At 53.9% G+C, this 26,874-nt stretch overlaps 8 protein-coding genes across 8 annotated transcripts; 2 read left to right on the forward strand and 6 right to left on the reverse strand.

The window, feature by feature from the left end:
• Positions 1–1,237: 1,237 nt before the first annotated feature.
• Positions 1,238–3,885, reverse strand: LSC2 (succinate--CoA ligase beta chain). The gene is given in 6 exon segments (XM_062877915.1): positions 1,238–1,645; positions 1,702–1,910; positions 1,923–2,163; positions 2,223–3,372; positions 3,457–3,549; positions 3,638–3,885. The coding sequence occupies 4 exon segments, from the start codon at positions 3,689–3,691 to the stop codon at positions 2,120–2,122; spliced, it is 1,341 nt and encodes a 446-aa protein (XP_062733734.1). The 5' UTR covers positions 3,692–3,885; the 3' UTR covers positions 1,238–1,645; positions 1,702–1,910; positions 1,923–2,119.
• Positions 3,886–4,929: 1,044 nt separating this feature from the next.
• QC761_0056040 (uncharacterized protein) lies at positions 4,930–5,703 on the forward strand (the record flags this gene model as incomplete). Its single annotated transcript, XM_062872524.1, has 1 exon — positions 4,930–5,703. The coding sequence occupies one exon, from the start codon at positions 4,930–4,932 to the stop codon at positions 5,701–5,703; it is 774 nt and encodes a 257-aa protein (XP_062733735.1).
• A 56-nt stretch (positions 5,704–5,759) lies between these two features.
• QC761_307710 (uncharacterized protein) lies at positions 5,760–9,614 on the reverse strand. Its single transcript, XM_062877916.1, has 3 exons — positions 8,846–9,614; positions 6,229–8,706; positions 5,760–6,165 (listed from the first exon to the last, which is right to left on the reverse strand). The coding sequence occupies exons 1-3, from the start codon at positions 9,011–9,013 to the stop codon at positions 6,100–6,102; spliced, it is 2,712 nt and encodes a 903-aa protein (XP_062733736.1). The 5' UTR covers positions 9,014–9,614; the 3' UTR covers positions 5,760–6,099.
• A 939-nt stretch (positions 9,615–10,553) lies between these two features.
• Positions 10,554–15,668, reverse strand: QC761_307720 (uncharacterized protein). The gene is made up of 2 exons (XM_062877917.1): positions 12,291–15,668; positions 10,554–12,236 (listed from the first exon to the last, which is right to left on the reverse strand). Exons 1-2 carry the CDS (start codon positions 14,216–14,218, stop codon positions 11,045–11,047), a joined length of 3,120 nt encoding a protein of 1,039 aa, XP_062733737.1. The 5' UTR covers positions 14,219–15,668; the 3' UTR covers positions 10,554–11,044.
• Positions 15,669–16,562: 894 nt separating this feature from the next.
• QC761_307730 (uncharacterized protein) lies at positions 16,563–18,320 on the reverse strand. Its single transcript, XM_062877918.1, has 3 exons — positions 18,113–18,320; positions 17,870–18,038; positions 16,563–17,818 (listed from the first exon to the last, which is right to left on the reverse strand). Exons 1-3 carry the CDS (start codon positions 18,148–18,150, stop codon positions 16,829–16,831), a joined length of 1,197 nt encoding a protein of 398 aa, XP_062733738.1. The 5' UTR covers positions 18,151–18,320; the 3' UTR covers positions 16,563–16,828.
• Positions 18,321–18,648: 328 nt separating this feature from the next.
• On the forward strand, positions 18,649–21,323 carry mcl1 (DNA polymerase alpha accessory factor Mcl1; the record flags this gene model as incomplete). Its single annotated transcript, XM_062877919.1, has 2 exons — positions 18,649–20,487; positions 20,559–21,323. 2 exons carry the CDS (start codon positions 18,649–18,651, stop codon positions 21,321–21,323), a joined length of 2,604 nt encoding a protein of 867 aa, XP_062733739.1.
• Positions 21,324–21,679: 356 nt separating this feature from the next.
• Positions 21,680–23,162, reverse strand: RPS8A (ribosomal protein S8A). Its single transcript, XM_062877920.1, has 4 exons — positions 22,828–23,162; positions 22,581–22,677; positions 22,308–22,497; positions 21,680–22,252 (listed from the first exon to the last, which is right to left on the reverse strand). The coding sequence occupies exons 1-4, from the start codon at positions 22,881–22,883 to the stop codon at positions 21,888–21,890; spliced, it is 708 nt and encodes a 235-aa protein (XP_062733740.1). The 5' UTR covers positions 22,884–23,162; the 3' UTR covers positions 21,680–21,887.
• A 451-nt stretch (positions 23,163–23,613) lies between these two features.
• On the reverse strand, positions 23,614–26,606 carry QC761_307760 (uncharacterized protein). Its single transcript, XM_062877921.1, has 3 exons — positions 25,951–26,606; positions 25,694–25,898; positions 23,614–25,661 (listed from the first exon to the last, which is right to left on the reverse strand). The coding sequence occupies exons 1-3, from the start codon at positions 26,186–26,188 to the stop codon at positions 23,939–23,941; spliced, it is 2,166 nt and encodes a 721-aa protein (XP_062733741.1). The 5' UTR covers positions 26,189–26,606; the 3' UTR covers positions 23,614–23,938.
• Positions 26,607–26,874: the final 268 nt, after the last annotated feature.

The raw sequence follows: 26,874 nt of genomic DNA on the forward strand, positions 1-26,874 counted from the left end.
GCAACCCTAACAAGGTGCGGATGTCGTGTTTGGTGGTTGTTGTTTACTTTTTTGTGTTGTTGGTTCTTTGGGCTCCTTTCGCTTGATATAAGTGTGGTGTTTGTGGTGTGGTATAATTTACGAGCGGTGTTGTTTTTTTGTGTGAATCCGACGGAAACCAGTGTGAAGTGGTGACCGGTCGCTTTCCATTTCATTACCCGGTGCATGCCTGTGGTCTCATTCTGTCAATTGTTGACCATGGCTGCTCTCACTTCCGGGATGAGCTGCTGAGGAGTGGTGTGCTCGAGGCTATGCTGGAGATGCTCGTCTTCCTCTTGAGCTTGTTGAGGAGGGAGCTGCTGGTGCTGCCGTAGGGTGATCTTGGTTGTTGTTGTTGGGGCTGGGTTTGTGGTGGGGAGTAGTGGTGGCCTAGGCCGTTGAAGCAGCGGGAGCAGGGGCAGCTCATTTTCGAGTTGGTGTTCCTTGTATCTTCCTTGCGTGAGGAGTGGGAAAAGATGAGTCCTGGGCTCAGGCCAAGGGTTAACCGTGGCACAGTGACTAACACCTCCAGGGTTGTAGGTGCATCCGTGACTAACACCAGTCCCTGTCTTCCTCTTGGCACACTGGATCTCAAGGTGGATAACAAGTCCGTGTAAGTGATGAAGCCTTTTGCCACTTTTTCCCGAATGTTGAATAGAAAAGAGAAACCGAACTCCGAAAAAGAAGGGAGGGATATGAGGGGAAGATATATAAGAGGACAGAATTCATCCCATGCAGGTCCAGCCGTGCGTGTGTGAGCGTGTGTGTGTGTGTGTGTCCAAGCACATGCAGCACACCCCAAATCAAATCCCGCCCAACCCAACTTCTAACCAACCCTCCTCCATTTGGCGACATCCCGAGTGTCGCCCGCATCTTTGGACTTTTCGCCAAGAAAGGCAAAGTCATTCGACTAACACCCACCACCCACCCCATCTACATCTAGCCACAGCAGTTACCTATCGGTCGCTCATCAGTACCCAATGACAAGTCTTGTTATATATCGAGACTGGTATCAAATCCACAGTAAGATTTGTTACATAAGTCCTAGTTATCTTATCGATATCATCATTTCTATCTACAACACCATCAAATTCACCATCTCCGCCATCGTGAACATCAACCCCCCCTTCAACCTCTTGCGTGAATTTACAACACCAAAAATCCCCCCCCCCTCACCCCTCCCCTCCCCCTCAAAAGCTTGGAACTCACCATTCCGCCCGACCGGTCCAGCGGTGAATGGCCTGACAAAATGCCCCCAAACCCAAGAAATCTCACCATCCTACCTTGAACAAGAAAGTTACCCCAAGTTTTTATTTTCCCCGCATTTTCACCTAAACCACCAGCCCCCTCATCCCAACGAGACGGACAAAACCACCCCGTCTTTCCTCAAGTGAGGAGAGTCCTTTTACCAATTTACCCCGGATTCTAGAGCACTCTCGACCCATTGGCATCCCACGTCCCCGCGTCCTGTGAAGCGCCTCGGCCGCAGTTAATATCCATATCTCGTTGGTAGTATCTAAAATCAGCAGAAAGATCTAGACCGAATTCTCTCAAATTGGGATGGCAAAAAAGATTCCCCCCCCCCCAGTGTCAGATGGGAAAATGTGGCATGTCTGTTGGTCGTTATCTGTCGATCATATAACATCAGCTATGCCCCCCCTCCAAAGACATGGCGTGCCTTACATCCAATCATTCCCACCCCAGTCACACAGGCATCTCTCAACAGCAAATGTACACAGCCAAAAATGAACGACAACGAAAAATACCATTTGTAGGTAACTCTATGCCATTCCCTCCCACACCAAACCCCCCTTTGCCCCTCCCCAACCCAATGTGCAAAAGCAGGTCATGCAAATTACCACTTCTTCTCCCACTCCCTCAAAAAAAAAAAAAAGAAAAAAGAAAAGAGAACGCTCTGAACACAAAATGGTGTGGTTAACACATACTTTGCAAAAAAAGACGAACAACAAAATACAAGTGTGGCCTGGTCCCCTTTCAAAACCAACCGTCGACCCCCCTTTCCATTCCCATCCAGTCTATTTGAATCAACCCTTTAGGAACCGAGCTAGGAACCGCCTAGTGTTTAAGATATATACATACTTTAGATACCAAGAGTGAACTCAACGCCGACATCGATGTCACGAGCTGTAAAACCAACATGTCAGCTGATGTTTTGGCAAATTCAAAGAGCAAAAGAAACATACCCATCTTGACAACCTTGCTGAGCTGCACCGCCTTCTCGGCAGCGTTCTGCAAGTCATCGATAGAGAAAATCTTCATGCCCGAGTCGTTGATCAGACGGTGGGCCTCCTCCATGTTGGTACCCTGCAGACGGGCAATGATGGGGATCTTGAGGTCGAGCGACTTGACAGTGTTGATCAAACCATGAGCAATGGCATCGCAGCGGACGATACCGCCAAAGATGTTGACGAAAATGGCAGTGACCTTGGGGTCGCTGGTGATGAGCTCGAAAGCCTCCTTAATGGCGGCGGGGGTAGCACCACCACCGACGTCGAGGAAGTTGGCGGGCTGGCCTCCATTGAGCTTGATGATATCCATGGTGGCCATGGCAAGGCCGGCGCCGTTGACAAGGCAGCCGATGTCACCGTCGAGCTTGATGAAGTTGAGGCCAGACTCGGCGGCGCGCACCTCATCGGCGTCCTCCTGGGTGGTGTCGCGCCACTCGAAGGCCTCCTTCTGGCGGAACTCGGCGTTGTCGTCAAAGTTGAACTTGGCGTCCATGCACATGACCTTGTGGTCCGAGGTCTCGGAGAGGGGGTTGATCTCGATCTGGGTGGCGTCCTTCTCGAGGAAGATCTTGTAGAGGTTCTGGATGGTCTTGACGGCATCATCAACGCACTGCTCGCTGAAGCCGAGCTTGACGGCGATGTCGCGGGCCATCTCGTCCGTCACACCGACGTTGATGTCGATGTAGGTGGTGTTGATAGCATCGGGGTTCTCCTTGGCGACACCCTCAATGTCCATGCCGCCCTGCGACGAGGAGACGATGACGGGGCCCTGGGAGCCACGATCCATGAGGACGGCGAGGTAGAACTCGCGGCGGGCGAACTTGCGCTCGCAGATGTAGACGGAGTTGCAGAGACGGCCCTGAGCACCGGTCTGCTTGGTGATGAGCTTGTGACCGATCATCTGCTCGGCGAACATCTTGGCCTCGGTGGGGGAGTAGATGACACGAACACCGCCCTTCAGGCCGTTATCAAAGGTACCCTTGCCACGACCACCGGCGAGGACCTGGGCCTTGATGACCATGTCGTCGCTGCCGATCGACTTCGCGACAGCCTCAGCCTCGGCGGCAGACTTGGCGACGGCGCCCTTGGGGACATCGATGCCATACTATTCGACTGAGATCAGCGGAATGATTCTTCTCTCCTGCGATGAGGGACCAATTCGAGGGGTCCACTCTTTGCTATGTCTCACCTGTTTGAGGAGGTCGGCCGAGATGTATTCGTGGATGCTGAGCGCTCTCCTTTGTTGTTGAGCGAAGCTGGGAAGTCTGGGGGCGGGGGAAGTCTGTGAAGAAGCGGGCAGAGACAGATTAGTTTCAGGTTCACCGTCTTCACCGTTTGCGCTGCTGGATCTATTTGGCGCAACGACATACCTTGGGGGCAGCAAAGGCCGAGGCCAATGCGCGGTTGCGACCGAGTCTGAACATGATGTGTGGTTGTGGGTGTGTGGAGGAGGAGGAGGAGGAGGAGGGGAGATGTGCTTCGGTAGGAAAGGCAGCGAAGCGTTATGATGGGTTTATGTCGATGATAAAAGTCGACGTTGGTCAATTTGGGGACCCTGTATTCACTTTTCGAAATGACGCTCCAAGGGGGGCAGAGCCAACCAACAGACGGCGGGCTGGGCAGCCAAGAACAGGTTGCTGGGAGCTGCACCTGGCTGCGATAGGTCCGGGAATAACCGAACCAATGGCTGGCTGCTGACCGCCGCCTGAGCTGCCGAGAGGTTGAGCCGACACCTGCCAGACCCGCTGTGGCCGGCCCGTGCCCGATCTAGATTTTCGGCGTACGGAGACGCGAGGCGGGAGTCGACTTCCGCCGCTTCGATATATAAATAGGTATGCTATCTCGTAAGGCATTGATTTGCCTGCAGTTGATATCCCAAACCACTCGCGAGCATCGCGGTGCGGTATACAGACGATACCTTCCTATACCAGAAAGCTATGAGATGAACCATAACCAATGACATCAGCGCCCTGAACTTGAAGAACGGTCCCCGGACCAGATGGAAGCTCCCCACACCTGTCACTTTCCCCGTGGAGAGCGATGGACGCCGGTACTGAATCATGGCATTTGAGAATCCCGGTTTCATTCCCATGATCTGCCACCAAGGATCATACTAGTTTCCCTTGTCAAACCATTTCGGTTTTCACGTCACATGAGAGCCGGGTGAAAACAGATGTCATTGAAGGCAGGATGAGGCTTTAGCCGCAAGTCATCATGAGTCTCCAATTTTAGTTTTGATGTGCTCTATTCACATGGTCAGCAGTGATGTGAAATAGGCTTCTCAACATACCTGGAAAAGAACAGTCTATTCCCACTGAGAATGTATCCTTGAGAAAACCATTTATAAATTCAATACCTGCATATCCATAGCTCCAACCATTGCATTCCTCGCAAGGCTATGCACCTACCGCAGCCCGCCTTAATCCCACCTTCCACCTCACCACCAATCAAACCCTCCCCAGCGATAAGCCAAAAATAATTTCCGATAACAGCTCACCTTGAACACCTTGATGAGCTTTCGTCAATCGCATATTCACATCCATCATCTCACACCCACCATCTCACCATCACCAACCTCACTGTCACCAACCTCATCAACAAACCCACATTCACCACTTCTTCTCTCCCCCACCCCCGCCAAACACCCCCAAAACTCATCACCATGTCCCAACCAGAACCCCCCCCTCAAGACCCAAAACTCCCCAAAGACAAATACACCTCCCTCCTCAACACCCTCTCCCTCTCCATCTCACAGTCTCACTCCTCCATCCTCTCCTCCATCTCCCACCACCGAAAAGCTCCCACAACCAAGTCCTCACTCTCCTCCACCTCCCGCCACCAACCCCCTCCCCAAAGCAACACCGACTCGGACCTATCTTACATCCCCCCACCAAATCAAGGCATCGGATTCTCCTCATCCAAACCCCTCCCCACAGCCCAACAGCTCGCAACCGACGACCTCAAGAAAAAACTCCTGGGGAAAAACGCCTTGCGACAAAAAGAGGAAGCAAAGCGCAAGAAGGAAGAAAGCGAATCCGAGGATGAGGTCGGGAGGGGGGGGCTGGGACGTAAGACAAAGAGGTGGAGGGTAGCGGAGCCGGAACCGGCAGGGAGGAGGAAGAAGAAGGTCAGGGTTGAGGAGCCTAAGCCTGTCAGTACCGGTGAAGAAAAAGGTATTTCAACTGCGGCTGTGGAGGGGAAGGAGGAGGGTGTAGAAGGAGATGTTCAGACGGAGGATGTGCTTGGGAACGACGAAAAAGAGGAGGAGGTAACACCACCGACGATTAATGGAAAAGAAAAGGTGGACGGGGAGGACGGAGAGAAGAAAAGGAAGAGGAAAAAGAAGAATGAGAGAAAGAAGAGAAAGGCATCTACGACAGAGGGGGGTGGTGATGGAGATGGGGCTGCTGTGGAGGGGGATGAGGAGGAGGACTGAGCTATTACTCGATGTCTAATGTGCTGTTGTACCAAGCTGCCTCGAGAACGGAGCTTGACCAGTTGTTGTAGTTCATACTTGACCGCTGCAAAAGCACCAGATTAACCAAGCTACAATTGCTGATATTGTCCCATTCAGGCCGCAGCCATCAGTTCTATGCTGCTCTGCTGCAAGCCGTTGGATGATAAAAGAAAAAAACTCCATCCACCCACTTGACAACTACTATGCATAATAACCCGCCTTTGCTATGTTATTTAGTTCTTTAATAACCAGACCCCCTAACCCCCTCGAATATGCCCCCCTTTCCTTAATCCCTTTACACAATGTGAACGTGATTTTGAGTTACACCCTTAATACATATATCCTCCCCCCCCTCCTCGAAGCCAAATGCCATGCTTAATTATCAAACTGCTTCTTCAACTCCTTCCACTTTTGCTTGAGTGTCTCATGTTGAGAATTGACCTAGTCACAAAGACGTTAGCATCATCAGTCGTCGATAGTGGATAGTAAAAGGCAACAACACACCTCAGCATACTGCACCTTGGTAGCCACCAGCTCCTCCTCCAAGTCCTTCAACTCCTTCTCCAACCTCTCATTCTCCTCGTGCACCTTCTCATTCCTCTTCATCAAATCCCCCCGTTCCAACTCCCACGCCTGCTCCAGCTCCTCGGGCTGCTTCTCAATCACAATCCTCAACTCCTTCACCTGCCCCCTCAAGCTCTCATTCTCATCCTTCAACTCCTCATTCTCCACCTTGGTCTTGACCAAATCCGTCGCCAGCTCCGCCTGCTCCCGATCATGAGCCTCGATCCTCTCCTCCAACCGCCTCACCCTGCTCGCATAACTCGCATTCGCCGACCTCAACCCCTCCAGCTCCTGCTCCCTCTCCTTCTCCGCCCTCGTCTTCTCCTCCCACTCCACCTTGTAAGCCTGCAGCACTTCGGGCGTAATCTTCACCTCGCATGCATCCCTGACCAGCTGATCCGCCCGGTAAACCTCCTTGTCCAGACTGCTGCTGCTGCTTCCAAAGAACCCATTCTCCAAAATCGAATTCGTCGACGGGGTGGCATCAATATAAAAATCAAACAGCCTGTCCTTCAAAAACGTCGTCAGGGCGCTCATGTCCGTGATCCCCAGCAGCGCCGCCGCGTTCTTTTGCATGAGCACAATGCCAAACCTCAAGATCGCGCTAAGCCCCTCCGAGAGGATCAAGTCATAAATCCTCAACACCAGCTGCAGCGGGAAGCGGTACGCAAACAGCGTCAAGAACCACTGCGTGGCATATAAGTGCGGGGTGATCCCCCTCCTCCGCAAGTGGCAGTACAGCGCCGGCTCCAGATCCTCCAGCAGCCTCTCAAACTGGAACAGCCTCAGGTGCAGCCCCGGCATGTCCGCCACAAACAGATCCCGCAGCTGGTAGTGATTCATCAGCCTGACCAACAGGCAAAAGGCCTCCTCCTCGGCCATGTTGAAGAGCAGCGGCATGATCAAAAAGTTCATGCCCTGCGCGTACCCCACCTGCTCGTCAAACAGTGCATACGCCTTGCACACGCCAAACAGGCCTTCCTGGAGCCCTTGGGCGGCAGCGTACTTGGAGTAGCTTGTTCGAGCACCCAGATCCCTCCTGATGACCTTTTCCAACTTCTGAAGCTGAGCAAGATCTTCCTTATCCTTCTTCCTGCGCTCGGCAGCAGCGGCGGCGGATTTGATAGAGTCAGTCTCCTTATCGGTTGGCGAAGAACCACCGGTAGAGCCAGCCTCGGAGTTGACCGACGAGGCAGACGAGGCCGAGTCCTTGGTGCTCCCGTTGGCGGTGCCATTAATCTCCTTGTCAGTGCCCCTAGCAACAAGTTCCCGATATACTATCTCGAGCTCTTCGTTCTTGCTCTGAGCCAACACCTGCCAAATAACACCGCGGATGGCGCTCGGGATGCCGGTAGCAATCGCCTTATTCAGCTCCTCGGCACTCGTCCGGGCCACCGCTGCAGGACCCTCGTAGACAACGGCCTGCCAAAGATCCCAATCAACCGGCGTGTCGGCCATGGCAGAAGGCCCGGCATTGACACCCGAGACAGTGCCCGGAGCCAGATTCCGGTTCGGGCTTTGCGGCAGCGGCGAGGGCGGTGGTTTCGGGATCGAAATAGTATCAGCATCGCCGTCCTCATCACCTTGCTTCTCCTCGTCCCCATTCATACCAGGAATCCCAGCCTCTTCCCTCATCCGCAGCGCCTTGAACCGATCCTTCAAGCTGTTCCTCGAACCGATCGCCCTAGTCTCGTCATCCTCGTCCAGCTTGCTCAGCATCATCTCCGGATTGCTCGTCATGGTGGCGACCGAGCTAGCCGTATTCCTCCTCGGGGAAGGTGCTGGTGGCACAGGTGTCTCAACCTTGGTCGAGCTTCTCGAAAGCCATGAAAAGGGGCTGTTGAACTTCCGACCAGCCGGCGCGGGAGCAGCAGTCGAAGGAGGATTTGGCGAGGGCGGCGCAGCGGGGGGGCTCTTTGACCGAGTATCCCAGGGCATGCTGATGCTGCTAAAAGACATAGTTTTGGCAGTATGAGCCTTTTCAGGGACAGGGGCGGGCTTCTCTGCGATGGCAGGTTCGGGGCTGGTCGGGACGGGAACCTCCTGAGCTACCGCTGGTGCTGCAGCAGCGGAGACGGAAGCGGCAATTTTGGCTAGTTGGGTGGCGGCCGTTGGAGTTGAATCGTCGTCTAGGTTCACGTTGTCGAGTGAGCCGGCAGAAGCTTCAGAGACACGGGAGAAACGGCGCGATATTCTGTGGTCGCTCGTCGACGGGGATTCCGGCTTTTCGACCACATCGGCGGGCCCATCGACAGTGAGCACAGATTGCCGAGCGGGAGCAACTGGGGACTGAGGTTCCTCGTAGTCGGACTCGGTTTCCTCCACGGCGAGGGGCGTGACCACGGACGGTTGTCGCTTGGTCAACGACCGGACCGAACCTGTCTCGCCCGACTCGACGGCATCTTCAAAGGTGTCCTGCTCGTTGCAAAAAAAAAAAAAATGATTAGTACGACATTGAGGTTGTGTGACGGTGTCATCGGGAGATGGCAGGAGTAGATTTGGGGTGGTCCATGCAAGACCAGCCAGCTCCCGTCAGCAGGCGAAAAAGTCGACGTACCGTGTCCTTGTCTGAGTCCCTTGATGGCGGCCTCTGCTCCTGCTGTGGTGGTGCTTTTGGGGTTTGGACCGTTTCTTGGTCCGCTACGGGAGAAAGCGGCGTTTGTTGCAGCTCCTCCCTCTCCTCCACGACAGGAGACTTGATCATCTCCTCGATGGCGGTCGACATGGTGACCTTTACCGCCGGCGCAACCCTCTCCTTGTTCTGTCACCCTTCACCGGCGTTGTCGTATCACGTTCTATAATCGGCGGCGAAACGAGGTCGGAATGATGCTGTCGTAGTTTGCTCAAGCGCGCAGCTTTGTGGCCATGAACAAAAAAAGGGGGTGGATATCCGTATGGAATCGACTTTCTAGATGGCGAGCGCCGGGGTGGATGATTTGGGTAATCGTTGTTGCAGTGTCTCGTGTCAAGAGGGAAAACCGTTGGTTGAGGTGTCCTTCGTCAAAAAGAGAAAAAGACGTCGTCGTAACAGGAGAGCAAAAAAGGCAAAAAGAAAAAAACTGTATGGATTCTCTCTCCCTCTCTCTCTGCTGGAGTAAGTTCAGGAAAAGTGTTCAGGTGGTTTTTTTTGGAATGAAGCGCTTCGTTTGCGCCTGCCCGGACGGAGCCCCTTATTTCCAATCGAGGTTTCCGCTAAAAACGGGGGCCTAGGTTGCCAGCTGTGGAGGGGCATGGGGGGCGCGAGCAGATTGCCGGGCCCCTCTCAACAAGCGATCTCCTTGACATTAACCAACGGGGCACTGCTCACGAGCTGACCACAGCTTCAGAACTTCAACCTCCACACCACCTTGGTCATCTTGTGGTAATTGTCTAATAAATGGCATTTCTCGCGTTTAATCGACACCCACGCCATTAAAACACGGTTCCCATACCTCGACGTGACAGCTGTTCCAATTCCTTCTTGGCTCAGTCATCCGTCATCCGTACGTACCACACTGTTGAATATCCAACACTACAGGCAACTAACAACAAAGAACCTATTGCACAATCTATTCATTCTCCTCCTTATCAAATCGTATATACTCCGTACCCTCCCTCGTCTTCACATCTGTCCATGTCTTCAAGAACAAGCATCCACCCAAAAAACGCAGCTAGGGATAAGCGCTACCTTGGCGATACCTCCGCCATCCCCCTCACCACTTCATAGGCCACGGTACCGCCGAAGTCACACACCACCCTTCCGAACGTTTCGTTTCATCGTTTCAGCCCTTTCCTCTTTTGGTTGGGGGCTGCTCGTTTCCAGTTCTTCTGTCCTTCCACAGGATCGCCAACCGTTCCAACGCTTCTCCCGGTGCAGATCACCCTCACAGGCGGAGCTGCATCGTCCGATCTTTTCTTCCTTACCTCGAATCAGAATGTTCCAACCGGCTTCTGTTGCAGACGTCGTCCGCCAACAGAACAGCAAAGCAAACAGTTTTGACAGCTGCAAACTACCATAATGCGAAACTAGTCTAACGTTACCTCATTCAACATGACTCCATTCACGTCATGTAGGAAAAAGAAGCGAGAGCGAATTCCACCCCCGGATGACCCGAGATTTGGTAAAACATTCAGTTCGCATTAACTGAAATCTCACACAAATCTGCCTTGCGAGGATATATATACATATCGTCTCCGCAGCGTTAATTAGGACGAAAAAAAAAGGAAATAAAACTTTGCGATATTGACGGGGTAATGCACAGATAACACCAGGGAATCCCCACGATGTTCTAAATATATATTTTCTTGATATCTGGCGTCTCAAAGCTCAACAGGTTCATCAGTGGCAGATATGTCTAGGTTTAACCCTATGAAACAGAAAAACCCATGTTGAACATGAAAAACAAGGGACAAAACAACCATTGTAATTTTGGATGAAAGTTACCCTTCACCACCTTCTCCTTCTCTATTAGTAGTATGCAATACAGTAGTACCCTCTACAGGCCACCCAGATCCAGCTGTCCAACTCGCATCTCATCACCTCCTCTGTGATGTGTCCAATCCAGTCCTGTCGGAACCCTCACACCTCCCAATCTAAAAAGTCAAAAAGAAAAAAGCTCGTGGTATCACCCCTTTCCCTTCCCAAGCCCAACGACCATCTACCCATCCGATGACCTTTAACCAAATAACGCCCGAAAAAAAAAACACAAAAGAAACCCAGTCGCTATGCATTCCCCCCTTCCTACCCTTACCCAGAAACAAAAAATAAAATAAAAAATTAAGCCAACCCCAACCACTTCAGCGCCTTCTTCCCATCCCCCCCACCACCACTCCCCCTCCGCCTCCCATACATAGGCATCAACCTCCTCTCCTCCTCATCCAACTCCCCGTAATCCTCCTCATCATACGACGACGTAACCGGCAGGTGACTCAGCGTAGCCACCTGTCTCAACCGGTTGTTATTCCCACCATTATGGCTCAAACCCTGGGAAGACGCCGTCCCCGTAGAAAACCCATACGGCCTACCTGTTGAGCCCTGCCCCCCAAGATGAACCGCCTGCCCCCTCGGCCTCCCCCACCCACCACCCCGCTCCATCTGCTTCTGCGCCGTCAACGGATGCGGGCTCTGTATCGTCACAGGCGTCACATTTCTCGAGATCGGCGTCATGTTCCTCGGCGTGGGAGTCACAATTCCCGACCCGGGCGTCATATCCCTCGGCGACATCGCCCCCCGCGACAGCGCCGCCGAATCCCTAAAAACTGGCGGCCGCAACCCACTAGGGCAAAACGATTCCGCCGGCGACGCAGGCGGCGTGTCCAACCCCGAGCTGGCAATAGAATGATGCCTCACCTTTTCCCCCTGCTGCTGATACTCCTCCGTCGTCTGCGTCCTTGCCGCCTTGATGATCAACGCCGGATAAACCTGCTTCCTTGTCCCCGTCCCTTCCCTCGGTCTCGCAACCTCGCTGATCGGCGTTTTGGGTGGCGTGTAAAAATCCGACACCGACACCAGCTGCTTCTGCACCGACGCAAGAAACGTGGCCGTGTCCGCCTCGCTGGCTACAGAAGGGAGGATGTAATCCGCCTGGGTGAATGACGGGGAGCCGAGCAGTGCTTCGAGTATGCTCCCAAAGTCCTCTTGTGACATGGGCGCAGTGGAGGATTTGTAGACTTCAATGCTGGGTGGTGGGGAGAAGGGTCGGTTGAGCGCCGAGGCGTCCCCGTTGATGACGCCGGCTATTCTCATGATTTCGTTCCCCATGAGTTTTTGGACTGCGAGGATGGTTTCGAGGTGTTCGGAGGGGTATTCGATGAGGAGGAACCGGACTTGAGGGCGGGAGCAGAGGTAGCGTTCGATGTAGGGGATTATCAAGGCCGCGAGGACTGCTCGGTCTGAAAAGGGGTTTGCTTGGGTTTGCTTGGAGAGTGGTTGGGCGGTGTAGGCTTGCATTGCGGCGCCGATGAGGTCTCTGTGTAGGGTTAGCAACTGATAGATGACGGGTTAGAAGTTGGGGGAGCCGTACCTCAGGCTCACGCGCCCAGTCCTAGAAACACCATCTTTGCAACCGAGCTTCTCAAGTAGTTGAACCACCTCATCAAGTCGAGCCTTGCTCACCCCAACCTCGCCACCAACTCCCAACATCATGTCAACCTTGCCCTTCCTCACATACCGGCTCACCACAGAAAGCTCGTCCCAAATGCTATCCGTCACCGACCCATCCCCCGACGACCTCGGCCGCCGCCGCCCCGTCCGCGTCTGCGCGCACTGTGAAGTAAGAATCGACCTCAGCGAATTCTGCGTCACAACTGACGTCTCCTCCCCAACCGGCAAACTCCAAAACCGCTGACCGCCCTCAACCGCACTCACCGGCCTCGCCTCCGAAGGTGTCGGCGAATGCCCCGGCGTCGGCAACCCGTGAACCAACCCACCATTAGCCCAACTCTGCTTCCTCCCATCACCCGCCGCCTCCGCAAAAGCCCCCGGGCTCAAACTCTCCAGAATCCTCCTCGTATTATCATACCCCTTCTCCAAAACCCCCGAGTCAAGGGCGGCGGTGGTCCGAACCGGCATCCTATCCGTATAATCGCCTCTCTGAAAGCCCTGAAATACGAAATCCAGCGATTCGTCCGATTGGGGTGTAGAAAGATGGATTACCAAATCCTCCCTCAGCGGCAGCACCGGTTCAAATGTTTTGTCGGTCTCGGTCGCGGCGGCGGCGGTGCTCTCGTGATCGGACGGTGGTGGCTCGGTGGTGAGATTGGCGTTGTGACCTCGGCCCCACTGCTCAAACACGCCCAAGCGGTGGTAACCTCCCATGTTGTCATCATCGCGGTCCACCCCCAAATGCCTCCCAAGGCTCGTCAAGTTATTTTCAAACGTCAGCTTGTCATCAGCCGACCGTGGCCTCTCATTTTCAACACGACACCCTCGAGAAGAAAACGACGGGTCGGATTGGTCCCCCTCAGCAAGGGGGGGCGGCGGCTCCTCCCTGATTCCAGTCCACCTAATAAGAGGCGACGGAATCTCAATCCTCAGAGGCGTTCGTCGGGTGCTTGATGGCAATGTCTTTCCGCAAGAAGATGAGCAAGGCGATGTAATAAGCCCGTTCTTGTTATCGCGCCCGTCACTCGAAGCCGCTGACGACGACGACCCCTTAGATCCCCCCAGCACTACACTTCCCGCGACAGAGTCCACCACCGACAAGCTCATGCTCCTCCTCACAACCTTCCTCTTCCTGATCTCCACAATCCTGACCGTCATATCAACCTCATTGATACCACCCGCCGGCTGCAAAAAAGCCGTTTCCCTATCCAGCAAATCCGCCGCCCTCATCGCCCTGATCACAGGGTCCTCAAACGGGCTGTGGCGTTCTTTCTGCTGGACAAGCACAGTCTCCTTTGGCAACGATGGCATGGCATTCCTGAGACGCAACGGTCGCGGCACTAGACCAGCAGATCTCGGGCTAGCAGCAACAACCTTGGCTTTCTCCAAGGCCGCTACCGAAGGACCGTGGTTCTTGGCGCAACGGCGTGAGGCTTCCCTAGCAAGGTGAGCAGCACCTTTGCTAGCCAGTTGGCAAAACACCAGATCTGCCTCCTCGACGTTGCCGCTGGTTTGTTGCTTGCTGATCGCCGAGAGACATAGCGCGTGGGCTCCGACTGTGCCCCCGTGTGTGAACACGAGGCGCCCTTCCTCGGGTGTGGATTGCTGCAGGAACTCTTGGGCTTCGGCATGTCGTTTTTGGGCGGCGACATGGACCCTGTGGATGAGCTGGGTGGCGTCAGGGTAGTCGTCTTTGTTGATGTTGCCAAGGTAGTGTTGGAGGGCGGGAAGGATGAGGATGCGAGGTGAGGTGGGCAGAAGGCGCAGCTGGGTTGCTACCAGCCTTGCTGGACCTTCCAATGCCACCAGACAGCCGTTTAGCTCTGGCGAGCCTGTCGATTCTGCCATTTTGTTGTCGTCGTCGAGAATATTTTCTCTGAATTATTCGCCGTGGGATCTTGTCGTCTGAAGGGTGATGGCAGCAACGACCCGGCCATAAAGCATGCTCGGCCCGTCTCCAAGGAAGTACCAGGTATGTTCTCTCGTCGTTGGCCTGGCAATCAGAGAAGAAAGAGAAAGCGAAAAGAAATGCTCGTAAGTCGTAAGGGTTGGTTTATACCTGCTGTGTGCCCAACAACCAACAATGATGTCGCTTAGACAGCCGGTGGCTTGTGAAGAAGAAAATCAAGAGAGACCAGGCTCGGGCATTGCAAATGCACCTGAGGAAATAAAGCGATGTAAAAAGTAAAGGAGGACGAGAACAGGAGGGGGTGGCTTGCTCAAGATAGAAAAAAAAAGAATTGGGTCGTAAATGGGCCAAGTCGCAGAGCAGACAGACAGAAGACAAGGGCGGGCCAGACTCTGGATGAAGTGGATGCGGGTATCCAGAATCGCTCACTCACTCGTGTGGGTAACACCACCGGTTAACCGTAGCGTCCTAGTCCTGGTTTTTCCCCAGCTTCCTAGTGAATTGAAACGGAGGCTTATTATTTTTTTCTAGAATTTCTGGGGGTTTGCCAGCCAGGAAGCACCAGTGCCACTTGGTTGCGCCTTGCAAACGGCGGCCAAAATAGAAGCATCAGGAGGAGGGGCTTGCTCCCAAGTGGTGTGGGATGGAAACAGCTTGAAAAAAATAACAGAGGAAGGGAACAAATAAACTTGAGTATTTACCCATCAGTCCAACCAGTCATAGACCGGGTTCGGTGAAGCTAATATCCATAATAGCAGGATGTTAACAACAAACCAACACCAATGGAAGCTGGGAAGGATTAATTTTGGGTATCAGTCAAATCTGACAGACATATCTCTCTGTTCTCCATAACTACTGAGGTATTTTTTTTTTCTTTCTGGCCTTCTCTCCCTCTTGGATGCTTCGCTTCCATTGCACCACATACGGTGGTCCGGACAAAGTACCACTCTTTTTTTTTCCCTCCTCGGCCCTCATGCCGAGGAGCATAAACGAAGAACAACGTCTCTTCCGGCCTTCGGACCTTCAGCCGGGTGCCAACATGACTGCGAAACACCTTTAGCAATGTTGTGTGAGGGATTCAAACCTTGTTGGGAGGAGCGGGTCTCCGTAAGCGCCTCTTACAGACCTGTCTAGTGTGCGCACACCAACTCTCAACTTTTATCACCAGGAACAGCGTTTGTGAGAGGAGGAATATGTCGTTGTGAATGAGAGACAATGCCACGCCACCATCATACTTGCTGCTGCGGAGGCTGCTGCATGTAGGTAGCTTGGTCAGACAGAAAGAAAAAGGGGGCAAGATCAGCTCAGTTTACACAATATGCAAGCAATCACCACATGCTGCGAGAATGGGTGGGTGTCTTGGGTGAACCGATGTGTGAACCGATGTTGATGAAGTGTCTGACATGAGGGGAAACAAGGCTAGTTCCATGCAGGGATTTGACTGAAAAAGCGGAGGGTTCCATAGTGTGTGTGACGGATATTCTTCCACAAAACAATGGCACAGCAAAGTAAGCCAGATACATAACACCTCATAGCTACACTCCAAGAACAGTTGGCACACTGTGAGATACAGGCATCACTCTCCCCTCAAGATACTTGAAGACCTCTTGATTGACCGAGAGGCCTACTTGGTTCCTTGTACAGGGTAGACAAAGGTGCCATGATCGTCAGCCATTCTCCCCCGCCCAATATTTTGTCCAGTCAGGCAGGGCTGACCCACCGTGAGATAGCGCTTCTAGGCAATCCCCGATCCGGGGATGGGCCCTCCATCCCGTGTAAAAATAGTGACGTACCGCTGTCCAACCCCTTCTCCTCCCAGCTTTGACCTCCCAGTGGTTCGCCAATCGTTCGACAGATTTGGGTTGTCAACAACACTCAGTCCTCGTCCCACGGTACCCAAGATGTTCCTCCAGACATGACTCTTGTGGTGACAAACGGCAATTTATTTTTCTGACACCCCGTTATCCTTGCTTTTTTCCGGAGGTGCTGTTGATGGCTCTAGTCTCTCTACGCCGTACCAACTGCCGGCAAGGCTCGGGGGCTACGTCTAATGCAACTTCATCTCATTCAGCCAGCCAGCTTCCTTTGACTCGGCCGATGTCCATTCTCTACAACCTGCTGATGAATGCAAGTGCTCCAAGACATACATTCATACACCTGAAGTGGCGTCAATAATCATGGCTTTCGGCCATTTCCGGGGAAATATAGCTGGCAAGCCCCGAGATATTCCCAAGTTGTTATGGTGTTGCCTTGAAACTTCATTATCACCGACCAACCTCACAGGGCGCTTCCGTCCGACTCGAATAGCACGCCTCTACGCAGCCTCCCGTCAAGCTGAGCGGAAACATGCAGCTCACGCTCAGTCCTTGCAATCACGCGCAATCAAACCCGGTGGCGTCCCAGGAACCACGTGTAGAACGACGGGAACACTGAAACAAGCAGGTCTGGAAGAGCAACCCGCAGCAATACGCAGGAACACAGTGTCTGAGGGCAAAAGATACGAACTGCAAGCCAGGGTGGCGTGCCCGAGCCTAAGCCTGAGGTACTTTCTATTCTTCATCGTCGTCCTCCATCAGGGCAGCGAGCTCCGCTTCCTCTTCGGCACTCAGCAGGCCCTCGGGTTTAGTTTCCTCCCTTTTTTCCTCCGCGACAGGATTCTTCTGTTCTTCAACCAAAGTGTCCAGACCTGCCTTTGCCAAGGGCCATACCCGAACAGTGCCGTCGATACCAACACTGCAAAGTCTCTCAGCCGACCCCTTGGCATTCTTCAAGAGCACCAGCTCAGTAACCTCATCATAGTGCCCCAGCAGAGAGCAGTACAGCTTCCCCGAAGCTCGATCCCAGAACTTGATGTCCTCGTCCCTCCCAGCCGTGATCACCCATTGGTCCGTGACAGCCACAGCGCGAACATGATCCCCATGCTGAAAACTGTCCTCACAGCTGAAATTCTTTATCCTCGACAGGCACTTGGCCGTCCCGTCTCCGCTCGACGTCCACAAGTCGACCTCGTCCCCGTCGTGGTCGAGTACGAGTTTGTAGACGGTTGTCTCGTGCTCCAAAATTGTCCGCCTTTCCGTGCCGGGCGCATTGGGCAGCTCCTCGACCACCTGCTCCCAGCCGTCGGCCCGAATCTTCCACCGTCGAATATGCGGGTCACTGCTCGCACTGATGAGGGAGATTTCGGATTCGGTTGAGGCTGCGTGGTCGACGGCTAGGTCTTGGATGCTGAGCATGTTGATCACATCGTCTTTGAGGGTGTGGAGGCGGGCTCCGGAGGTGATGTCCCAGACGATAATCTTCTTGTCGGCGCCGCCGCTGATGAGGATGTCTTTGCCTCGGAGCCTGGCGCAGACGACTGCTTTGACAAAGTCTGCGTGGCCGATGTACTTTTTCCCTGGTGTCTTGGTGTCCAAGTCCCAAGACCAGACTGACTTGTCCCAGGCACCAGCAAAGAGTGTCCCGTTGTTTGGGCCTCCGACGGTGACACAGCTGACTGGTGTTGTTGGGCCGCGATAGACTGTTTTGGTGCTTTCAGGATCCTGTTCACTATCAGCACATGCTGTGGGTTGCTAAGGAATCCAATCACTTACCTCAAAGTCCACCCTCCTCACAGCTCCTGCAGACTCGGCAACCAAGACAGCAGAAGACGGGGATCTGGGGTCCAGCACAGCTGCGAGGATCTTGGACTTTAGGACGATGGGGTTGCCGTATGTGTTGCCAGACTTGGCCGCCCTTCTTTGCCTTGTGGCCTGCTCTGCACTTTGTTGGTGTATAGGTTAGCTCGTGATCCAAACACTCACGTATAGGGGCCCCTGTCAGTTTGGATAACTCACTCTGTCTCGAAAAAGTGACCTGGGTCTGAGGACTGCATCTTGACTGCGGGGTTATCGATTTTGAGCTGGGAAAAAGGAGACAAAAGAAGAGAAAAACAGCCCCTGACTTATAGATCTGGAAATACAGCTGCCTGGCCACCCGGAAGATGTATATTCTGCTGCCTTCAGTTCATGATAGTGTAATCAGTGGTCACCAGTGGATCAGTGCAAGCCCGACAGAAGGGGATGGAAATGCCAGGCGGTGACAGCTGACAGTGCTTGGATGCGTGGTGTAGTGTAAGTGGGACACGGGCCAATTGAGGCTGGGCACGACAGCAGCGAAACGCGACCGCTAAATTGAAACGCGGTGAGACGCGTCTCCTTTTCAGCGGATGTTTCTCCTGGGGCGCAACTTTCACCGCCCACCCAGCTGCTCAAACATCCCCGTTAGTTGGATATCCACAGGGGACTGCTACGACGACGACAAGCACACCTCTGCTGAGTCACTGGTTCATCTATGCGATAATAGAACGGATCAACTCAGAGTAAACACCACAATGGCGTCGTCGGTCATCGCATCCCGACCAAGGGCTCGCCCAGCCCACACCTCGGGCACCACGAAATGCGCCTACACTCCAGACGGAACAAAACTGGTCACTGTCGGCTCCAACAATACCATTCGTGTGTACAAGACCGGCTCAGACGGCGAGCCTGACAATGTGGACGACTGCCAGGAACAAAATGTTGCGGTATCAACAAGCAACAAGTTCTTCGTTGTCGGCTCGGAAGATGGCACTCTCGCTTACTACTCGCTCGAGACCAACATGTTTGACCGCCTCCTGACACGGACAAGTCTCCCAGTTCGCGATGTTGCCCTCTCTCCAGACGACAAGTGGTGCGCTGTCGCTAGTGATGAGCTTACGGTCAAGCTGGTCAACATGGAGGATACCACGAACCTGCTTACGCTGAAGGAGCATGGAGAGCAGACGAAGCATATCTCGTTCGACCCCAAGGGCACCATGCTTGCGGTCTCATGTACCAATGGGATCATCTACATTTACTCTTTGACGGCGGATCATCCCGAGCTTATTCGAAAGGTGGACGGTGTCATTGGCAGGGTGCAGACCGACTCCGAGGCCTCGACCAAGGTGGTCTGGCACCCTGATGGCCGTGCTTTTGCGGTGCCCACGCCTACGAGGGATATTCAGGTTGTGTCCAAGAATGACTGGGAGAAGCAAAGGGTGTTTTCCAACGGGCATGAGGGGGATGTCACGGCTCTTGCTTGGTCTCCCAACGGAGCGCTTCTTGCCTCAGCCGGCAAGGACAGGAAGCTCTTGATTTGGTCCACCAAGGACCAGAGCGTGGTCGCCAGATATGAGTACCCCAACGTCGTCGACATCGCCTGGCACCCAACCAAAAACCTGGCCTCCTTCACTACCTCTAATGGAGAAGTATTCATCAGCCCAGAGTTCGTCTCGGAGCAGTTTGCTTCCATGCTCAAGCTCCCCCGGCAACCGGCCCCTTTTATCCACGACCCCCTTGAAGGAATCTCCCATGGCCTCGACAAACAACCCCTTCCTAGTCGTCCCCGAGCTGGTACGCCAGATAGCTTCGACGACCTCCTTGATGATGACGTAGTAGAGGAGGATGACTTTGTTGTGGACGACGACGGTGCGGGCTATGCGCTCAACACCGGCCGAAAGCGTCCCGCAGACGACACCACCGACGGCCAACCCCCTTCCAAACGAGCCAACTATGCCCTCCAACTCCAACACCACCCCCCTTTCCAACCCGGCTCCACCCCCTGGCGCGGCAACAGAAAGTACCTCTGCCTCAACCTAATAGGCTTCATCTGGACCGTCGACCAAGACAGCCACCACACCGTCACGGTCGAATTCTACGACCACGAATTCCACCGCGACTTCCACTTCACCGACACGTTCCTCTACGACCAAGCTTGCCTCACCAACACCGGCTCCTTGTTCTCCTGCCCACCAAAAGACGACGCCCCAGCTGTGGTCTTTTACCGTCCCCACGAGACCTGGACGCAGAGAAACGACTGGCGGATTTCCCTGCCGAAGGGTGAAGCCGTGTTGGCCATGGCCCTAGGCGAGAATTTTATTACTGTCACCACCACGGCGAATTACGTTCGGGTATATACCCTCTTTGGGATTCCCTACCGAGTCTATCGCCCCAAGTCCAGCCCCGTGGTCACCTGCGCGGGATGGAACGACTACATCATGACGATTGGCAACGGCCCAGTAGGCGCGGACGGGATGTCCAGGCTCTTGTACTCCATCTACAACATCAAGCGGGATGAAATCTGCCAAAACGAAGACATTGTCGCCTTGCCGGACGGTGCCTCGTTGAAATCAGTCTTTTTTTCCGATGTTGGCGTAAGGCCCTCCGCACCCCCTTTTTTTTTTTTTTTTTTTCACCACCCAGCTCTTCTAACTTTGCGTAATAGGACCCATGTATATACGACACAACAGGAACCCTCCTAACCCTCCTCCACTGGCGCCTCCCCTCCCGTGCCTACTGGGTTCCCCTCTTGTCAACTTCCCTCCTCCCACGTCTCGCCTCGGGCCGAAAAAAGGAATCTTACTTCCCCATCGCAGTGGCGGACAGTAAATTCCATTGCATCATCCTAAAAGGAGGGGATCAGTACCCCTACTTTCCCCGGCCTTTACTCTCCGAATTCGAGTTTTCCATCCCGCTTTCTGGACCGCCCAAACCTAAAAAGTCAAAACCCGCCAACGACGACGATGACATGATGCTCGATCAATCCTCAGACTCGGATGGAGAGGACGACGCGGCCGGGGAGAGTGATAAATTGATCCAAGGGTTCATGCTGAAGAGTATCCAAGCCTCCCAGCTCGACGACCTGCTAGACGCCACGCAATCAACCGCCTCGCAGCGCGCGCTGCGGTCTAGGCTTTCGTTGGAGATTGATAAAACGTTACTGCAGCTCTTGGCGGTGGAGTGCAGGGAGGGGGGTGAGGAGAGGGGTATGCGCGCGCTGGAGGTTGTCAAGCTCATGAGGGACACGTCTGGGAAGATGATTGAGGCGGCGGGCAAGATTGCCGAGAGGTATGGACGGACCGTCCTGGGGGAGAAGATCAGGGAGTATGGCGAGGAGAGGGTGGGGAAACAAATCAGGAGTAGGAGTGATGGGCGGATGTCAACGCATAATCACAGAGGGTTTGGGAGTGGGGATGAGAGTGACTTTTGAAAGTGACGGAAAAAAGAAGAGAAGAAGGATGGGAAAATGAGTAATGATGGATATTGAATTGCATTGGGTATCTAGTTATCTGTTGTTCGAGTAGAAGCATGGTATAAAAGATTCTGTTTGTGTTCATCAAGGGCCCGTCTCGGTATTTGGCTAGTCAGAAATCCGTGTTGACAGTTCGTAGAGGGAGTTGCTCTAGCCTGGCTATTGAAGACTTATATAGACAGTTGATTTCCAATCAAGCCTGTCTTGAAATCTACCCACTCAAAACAAAGTAGACATTTGCAACTTCACAACAGGAAGAATCACCAAGAGAAAATCACACAAGACAACAACGGCACAAAACAAAAATGGCTTGACCTGGCTCGATTATTCGCGCGAACCGCTCTACTGGTGGGTATATCATTTTCCATTGCCCTATATCCCCGATATCCCCGCGCCGTGCCTGTTACCGGCGAATGCAGATGGGCAGCCCTAAAACGACAAGAACACCATGCGGGAAAACCGACGCGAACCCGAGCTCAGACCCTATTTGTCCTTTTTTGTCCTCACACGCAAGCGTGATGCTTACTTGTGGTGGATCTTGCGCTGGTAGAAAGCGAGCTCCTCACCCTCGAGGATGTAGCCATCGGCACGGCCGGACTGGCCGGGGCGGGAGGCGATGACGGCGTAGAGACGACCGGCTTCGAACTGCTTCTCGAGAGCGGGGTCGACCTTACCACCGGCGGCGAAGCGGGCAGCCTGCTTCTTCTCAACAGACTTGGACTTCTTCACCTCCTCAACGGTCTGACCCTGCTTCTGCTGGCGTCTACGGCCGAGGGGCTGGCCATAGTGGGCCTCGTACCACTGACGGAAAGGAGCGGCATCGATCTGGACGACGGCGGACTTGGTCAGGGTGTTGGTGCGGACAAGCTCGTTGTTGGAAGGGTGGTCTAGCAGAGGTCAGTGTCTGAAACTCAAGGTCTTCAGATTTTGGGAAGAACATACAGGCGACAACGATGACACGGGTCTTGCGGGTGGTACCCTCGGAAGCCCAGGCAAAGTTACCAGAGTCGAGACGAAGAGCGCGGTACTTGTGGTTACCACCGCGGGTGCGGACGGTGTGGATGCGCTTGGCACCGATACGGGTGTTGGCGGGCTGGCGACCAAGCTCGAAGGCTCTCTTCTTCCCTGTTCGCTACTGTCAGAAATTGCTTTCATTCCTAGTGTGCGATGACAGGCTCAGAACGCGATGGGTTGCTAGTTCCTGTGACGGCCCACGACACAGCCACCTCTCCGCTCCTCTCGAGAAGCAAGAAAAGCACCCAGTGTGTGAACCACCACAGGAACCTCCATGCGGACCTTCGAGTGCCCCCAGCTGTCGAGGGGCAAATGTATTATGATTAGGAAACGGGAGGAGGAAGTTAGGACATACGGTAGAAACTGCAGCACGAAATAAGTTAGCAACCGCCATCTTGGATTCCATCGACACCAGCAAGGAGGACAAAAGGAAGGGGATTGAACATACGCCCGCTTGGCACCGGTGTGGGAGCGCTTATGCCGAGAGTCACGAGAGATACCCATCTTGCCGGTTTCTGTTGTGAGGTCGGGTTAGCAAAATTGTTCGTGATGCCGGTCGATGGTGGATATTTCGCAGCGGGAGTCGAAGGTTGAGCAGGGCTGCAAAATTCTCGGAAGATTGAATCTTTTCGAATCTGCAGATATCGGCTCTCGCTTCAAATTCCGTCGGGCTGGTCGAGGGCAATGGGTATCGTAGTGGTTACTTACGTCGTTGGTCGTTGACTACTGAACGGTTGTGGAAAGGTCGGGGCAAGGCGCGATATGTTTTTGCAAACTGTGGGCGAAAAAAATCGGCGACATTGTAGGGCCGGGTCCGTGCTGTGGAGCCCTAAGAGAGAAAGCACGGGCCAACCGAAGAATTGGTGGGGAAGAAGGCCCGCTTTGTCGCTGGCCCTGCCAAGCCTTGCAGTCCAATTGCGCCAAGATGCCTGTCAAATTTGGGTAAACAGCCATGTGGAGGGTTGGGGTTGGCAATGATGGCTCCCAGGAGGCCCATGCAAGCAGAAAGCCTCGCGGAGTCTGTCATCTGTGATCGAGCCTGAGTTGATGTCACCAATCTGCAGTCACTAGTTACGATAAGGAAACACTTGTCCCATGCCATACGGCATTGACAGTCCTTTCGCTCTCCACAACGAAGCACAGAAGGAGGGGGGGGGGGGGGCATTGAAAGCTTGTACATCACTGCCATCAATCGAAGTTGGAGTCTACGACCAGACATAGATTTCGGTCATAGTAAAAGGTAACATTGAAGCAAATGCTTCAATCTGAATTGTAAGCTCTGGCAAGTCTTTCAACTCCAGTCTCTGAGCTACACATCTATGTAAGTGTATGCATATGTAGAAAAGAGTTCGTAAGTATGTACGGTGAAAGTTAAATAAAATCAATCCAATCTTCATCAGATGTGTCCCGGGCAGCAAAACGGCTCAAAAACCAGGGAGGAGACAAACAGCCTCTCGAAATAAATCATACGCAAAACAAGGGGGTATCCGCGACGTCTTTCTCCTCGACGTCTTTTTCTTTTCTCATACAAATCATTCCAACCTGAAAATCCCCTAATCTCATGACGTAGCAGCCGCAACGTTCCTAGTTTGTTGTGGCTCTTTCTCCTGTGTCACCTCCTGATCTGGTTTCTGGACCTCTTGATCGTTAACCTGGGGTGGCTTTTCCTGCTGATTCTTGTCCTCCGCCCCTATTGGTGCTTGGGGCTGATTTGGCTGAGCCGGCAATACGACCGGGCTCTGGGTTGGCTGCTGTCCCTCTTGCTGCTGCACTGGCGAAGGCGACTTTGGATTCTGACCACGTCTAGACATACCCCTCTGGACTGTAACCTGCTTCACAGTGCCAGGGGCAAATCTTTGCGCTCCCAGACCAGGTTGCAAAACAAGCGGTACGCCACCACCCTTTTCCCTGCTTCCTTTCCTCACGCTCGGCTGCCTCCTTGTCCCTGCCGTTGCGGTCGCCAAAACCACAGGTATGTCGTCCATGGGGTGGGATCCCAATGCTGAGACGGGGCTCACTGGTAGTGCGTTATAAGCGGACACCGGCGAGTCCATGGTGTCATTGGCGCTGGGCATGTAAGTTGCGCTGGTTTGGGGAACGAAGGGCTTGTACTGCCTGGGCTGATACTGTGGCTGGTTCGGATAGGCAGCAGACTCCGGTCGGTACGGCTGGAGAGGCTGGGGCGCTGGAGGGATACCGTCAAAAGAGAACCGTGGAGAAGCCGCTGGTGTCGACATGGGGCTCGGAGCTGGGTAGTAGTTTGGCGATTTCTCAGGCGGGGGGTGGTTATGATGAGCCGACTTTTGCGTATCGGGGATGGTGGCTAGAGCGGCGATGGTGGTACCAGAGAGAGGAGAAAACTGAGCCGGGGTTGCTTGTTGCAGATAGGGCGATGTCGTAGCAGAAGAAAGCTTGAGTGGCGGCGGGATGGCGGATGCTGCAGACGATGAAGAAATCGAGGTAAAAGAAGGTGTTTCGGACTGGCTTTGGTGTTGGCGCGGAGGGTCTGAGAAGGGCGACACGACCGGGACAGGCTGTGGTGGCAGTTGTTGCTGGTAATCCGATGGTTGCTGTTGCTGATAAGCTGATGGTTGCCGCTGTTGGTAGGCGGATGGTTGCTGCTGCTCGTATTGCGATGGCTGGTAAGAAGATTGCTGATATGTAGTAGCTTGGGAGTGTGCGTATGTGGACTGTTGTGGCGGTGGAGCCGATTGCTGGTAAGTTTGCGGGTGAGATGGCGGTTGCGCAGATGGCGGTTGCGCAGATGGCTGCTGATACATGGGGGGTTGAGGAGGCCCGTCCGGAATCTGCGTCTGGCCTTCCTGCTCTCTCTTCCGGCGACGGAAAAAAATGAATGCAAACGCAATGAGCGCGATAGCTCCGATAGCACCAATAACACCTCCCGCGATAGCACCGGCGTTGGACGAAGAACTCTCGGCCGGGACCACAGCGGCAGCATCGGACGAAGTGGCTGCGGGGGCGGTATCGACACTGGATGAGGCTGTCTCGAGTGACCTATCCGTAGCTGACGTTTCCGTCTCCGTCTCCGATGACGAGCTCAACCCTGACGACTGCGATGAACTGCTGCTGCTCCTGACAGCAGTGGTTGTGCGCCGAGTTGAAGTGCGGGTTGGAGTGATGGTAGACATGGTTCTCGTCTTCTGGCCCACATGAGTCGTATCAGCTTCCTCGATGCTTCTCTGCCTGAAGATACTGCAGTAATAGTCGACTGCTCCAAGCTCATAGCTGATGGTGTTGCACAGTTGCTTTCCGAACGCCGAACTACGAGACAGTCAGTACAACCGATCCAACACATCATCTCACGTAATGCTACATGCCACTTGAGGATTTGAGGATCCGCCTGGCAATCCTCATCACAGTCCTTGAGGTCCTTCCTGTCCAGACAGGCTGTGTGGAAGTTGCAGCCTCCATTGCCGCAGCAGCCTACTCCAGCCGGAGATCTGCCTGAAGCCGTGATGAAGATACATTGCTGTTCGTCCGGGCAGGTCAATGGGTCACCTAGAAATAGTTAGCACCATCTTCATACACGGTGATCCAGAGCTATACACACGTTTGTTGCCGTCGAGATAGCCGCAAGTGTTATCGGGAGCGGCGATGTAGTTTGAAGGCCTGCCATTCTGACGTCGCAGCAGCGCGTTCACAGCCGGAGCTTCTGTTGGTTTCGGCGTCCACCCAAGACCGTCTTCCACGGCAATGACACCGGTTGGCTGGGGACCTGGAAAGGCCAGTCCCTCGACCGAAATGCCAAAGAAGGCGAGCTGACAAAAAGTAGATATCCTCATCTTCATCTTTCGCTTGCTGGCTTGCGTCACCTGAATCACAAGCGACGGTGACAATGACGGTTGGGAAGAAGAGAAAGCATAAGTCAGAGTGGGTTTGGCATTACGGTGCCGGCCAGCAGGCACAAGAAAAGACGCACTCCTTTCCGGGTCAGAAGTGATCGGCAGACATGTGCCATGGGTAGGAGATGTTTAAAAAGAGGACTCCGTGTGGGAAGCGGGAGGGGGACTGGGGTGTGAGACATTGGCGGGCAAGGATGGGGAACCACCACCAGCAGATGACAGCGCACACGGGACACAGGATTGCCGAAAGATGGCTCCCAGCAATCTGGGAGGACTTGTTTACTGCATGTACCTACGGGGTATTTGTGCTACGGCCGGCCATTCCATTGTAATGCGGTGTGGGAAACGTTGGAGCAAACAAGTTGTTTTTATGAAGCTCTGAAGATGCGGGCCTTGTCGATCTCAGGGGTTGATGAAGTGAAGAAAAGCTGTGCCTGGCGCCATGCATCCAAGAAACAGAAACATGCAGAGACCCTTCCTTTAATTTCACTGCCCCCGAAATATCCCTGCAGCGGTTCCCGGCTCTTGGAAAGACGCTAGGCCCAGTGAGGAATGAGGAACGGCGGGGGCCCTGCCAAGCTCCGCACTGCACGCCAGATCGAACGGCCCCACCATCGGTGCCGAGCAGACGT

This window comes from Podospora bellae-mahoneyi, chromosome 3 (assembly GCF_035222275.1).
Source record: "Podospora bellae-mahoneyi strain CBS 112042 chromosome 3, whole genome shotgun sequence".
NCBI classification, from domain to species: Eukaryota; Fungi; Ascomycota; class Sordariomycetes; order Sordariales; family Podosporaceae; genus Podospora; species Podospora bellae-mahoneyi.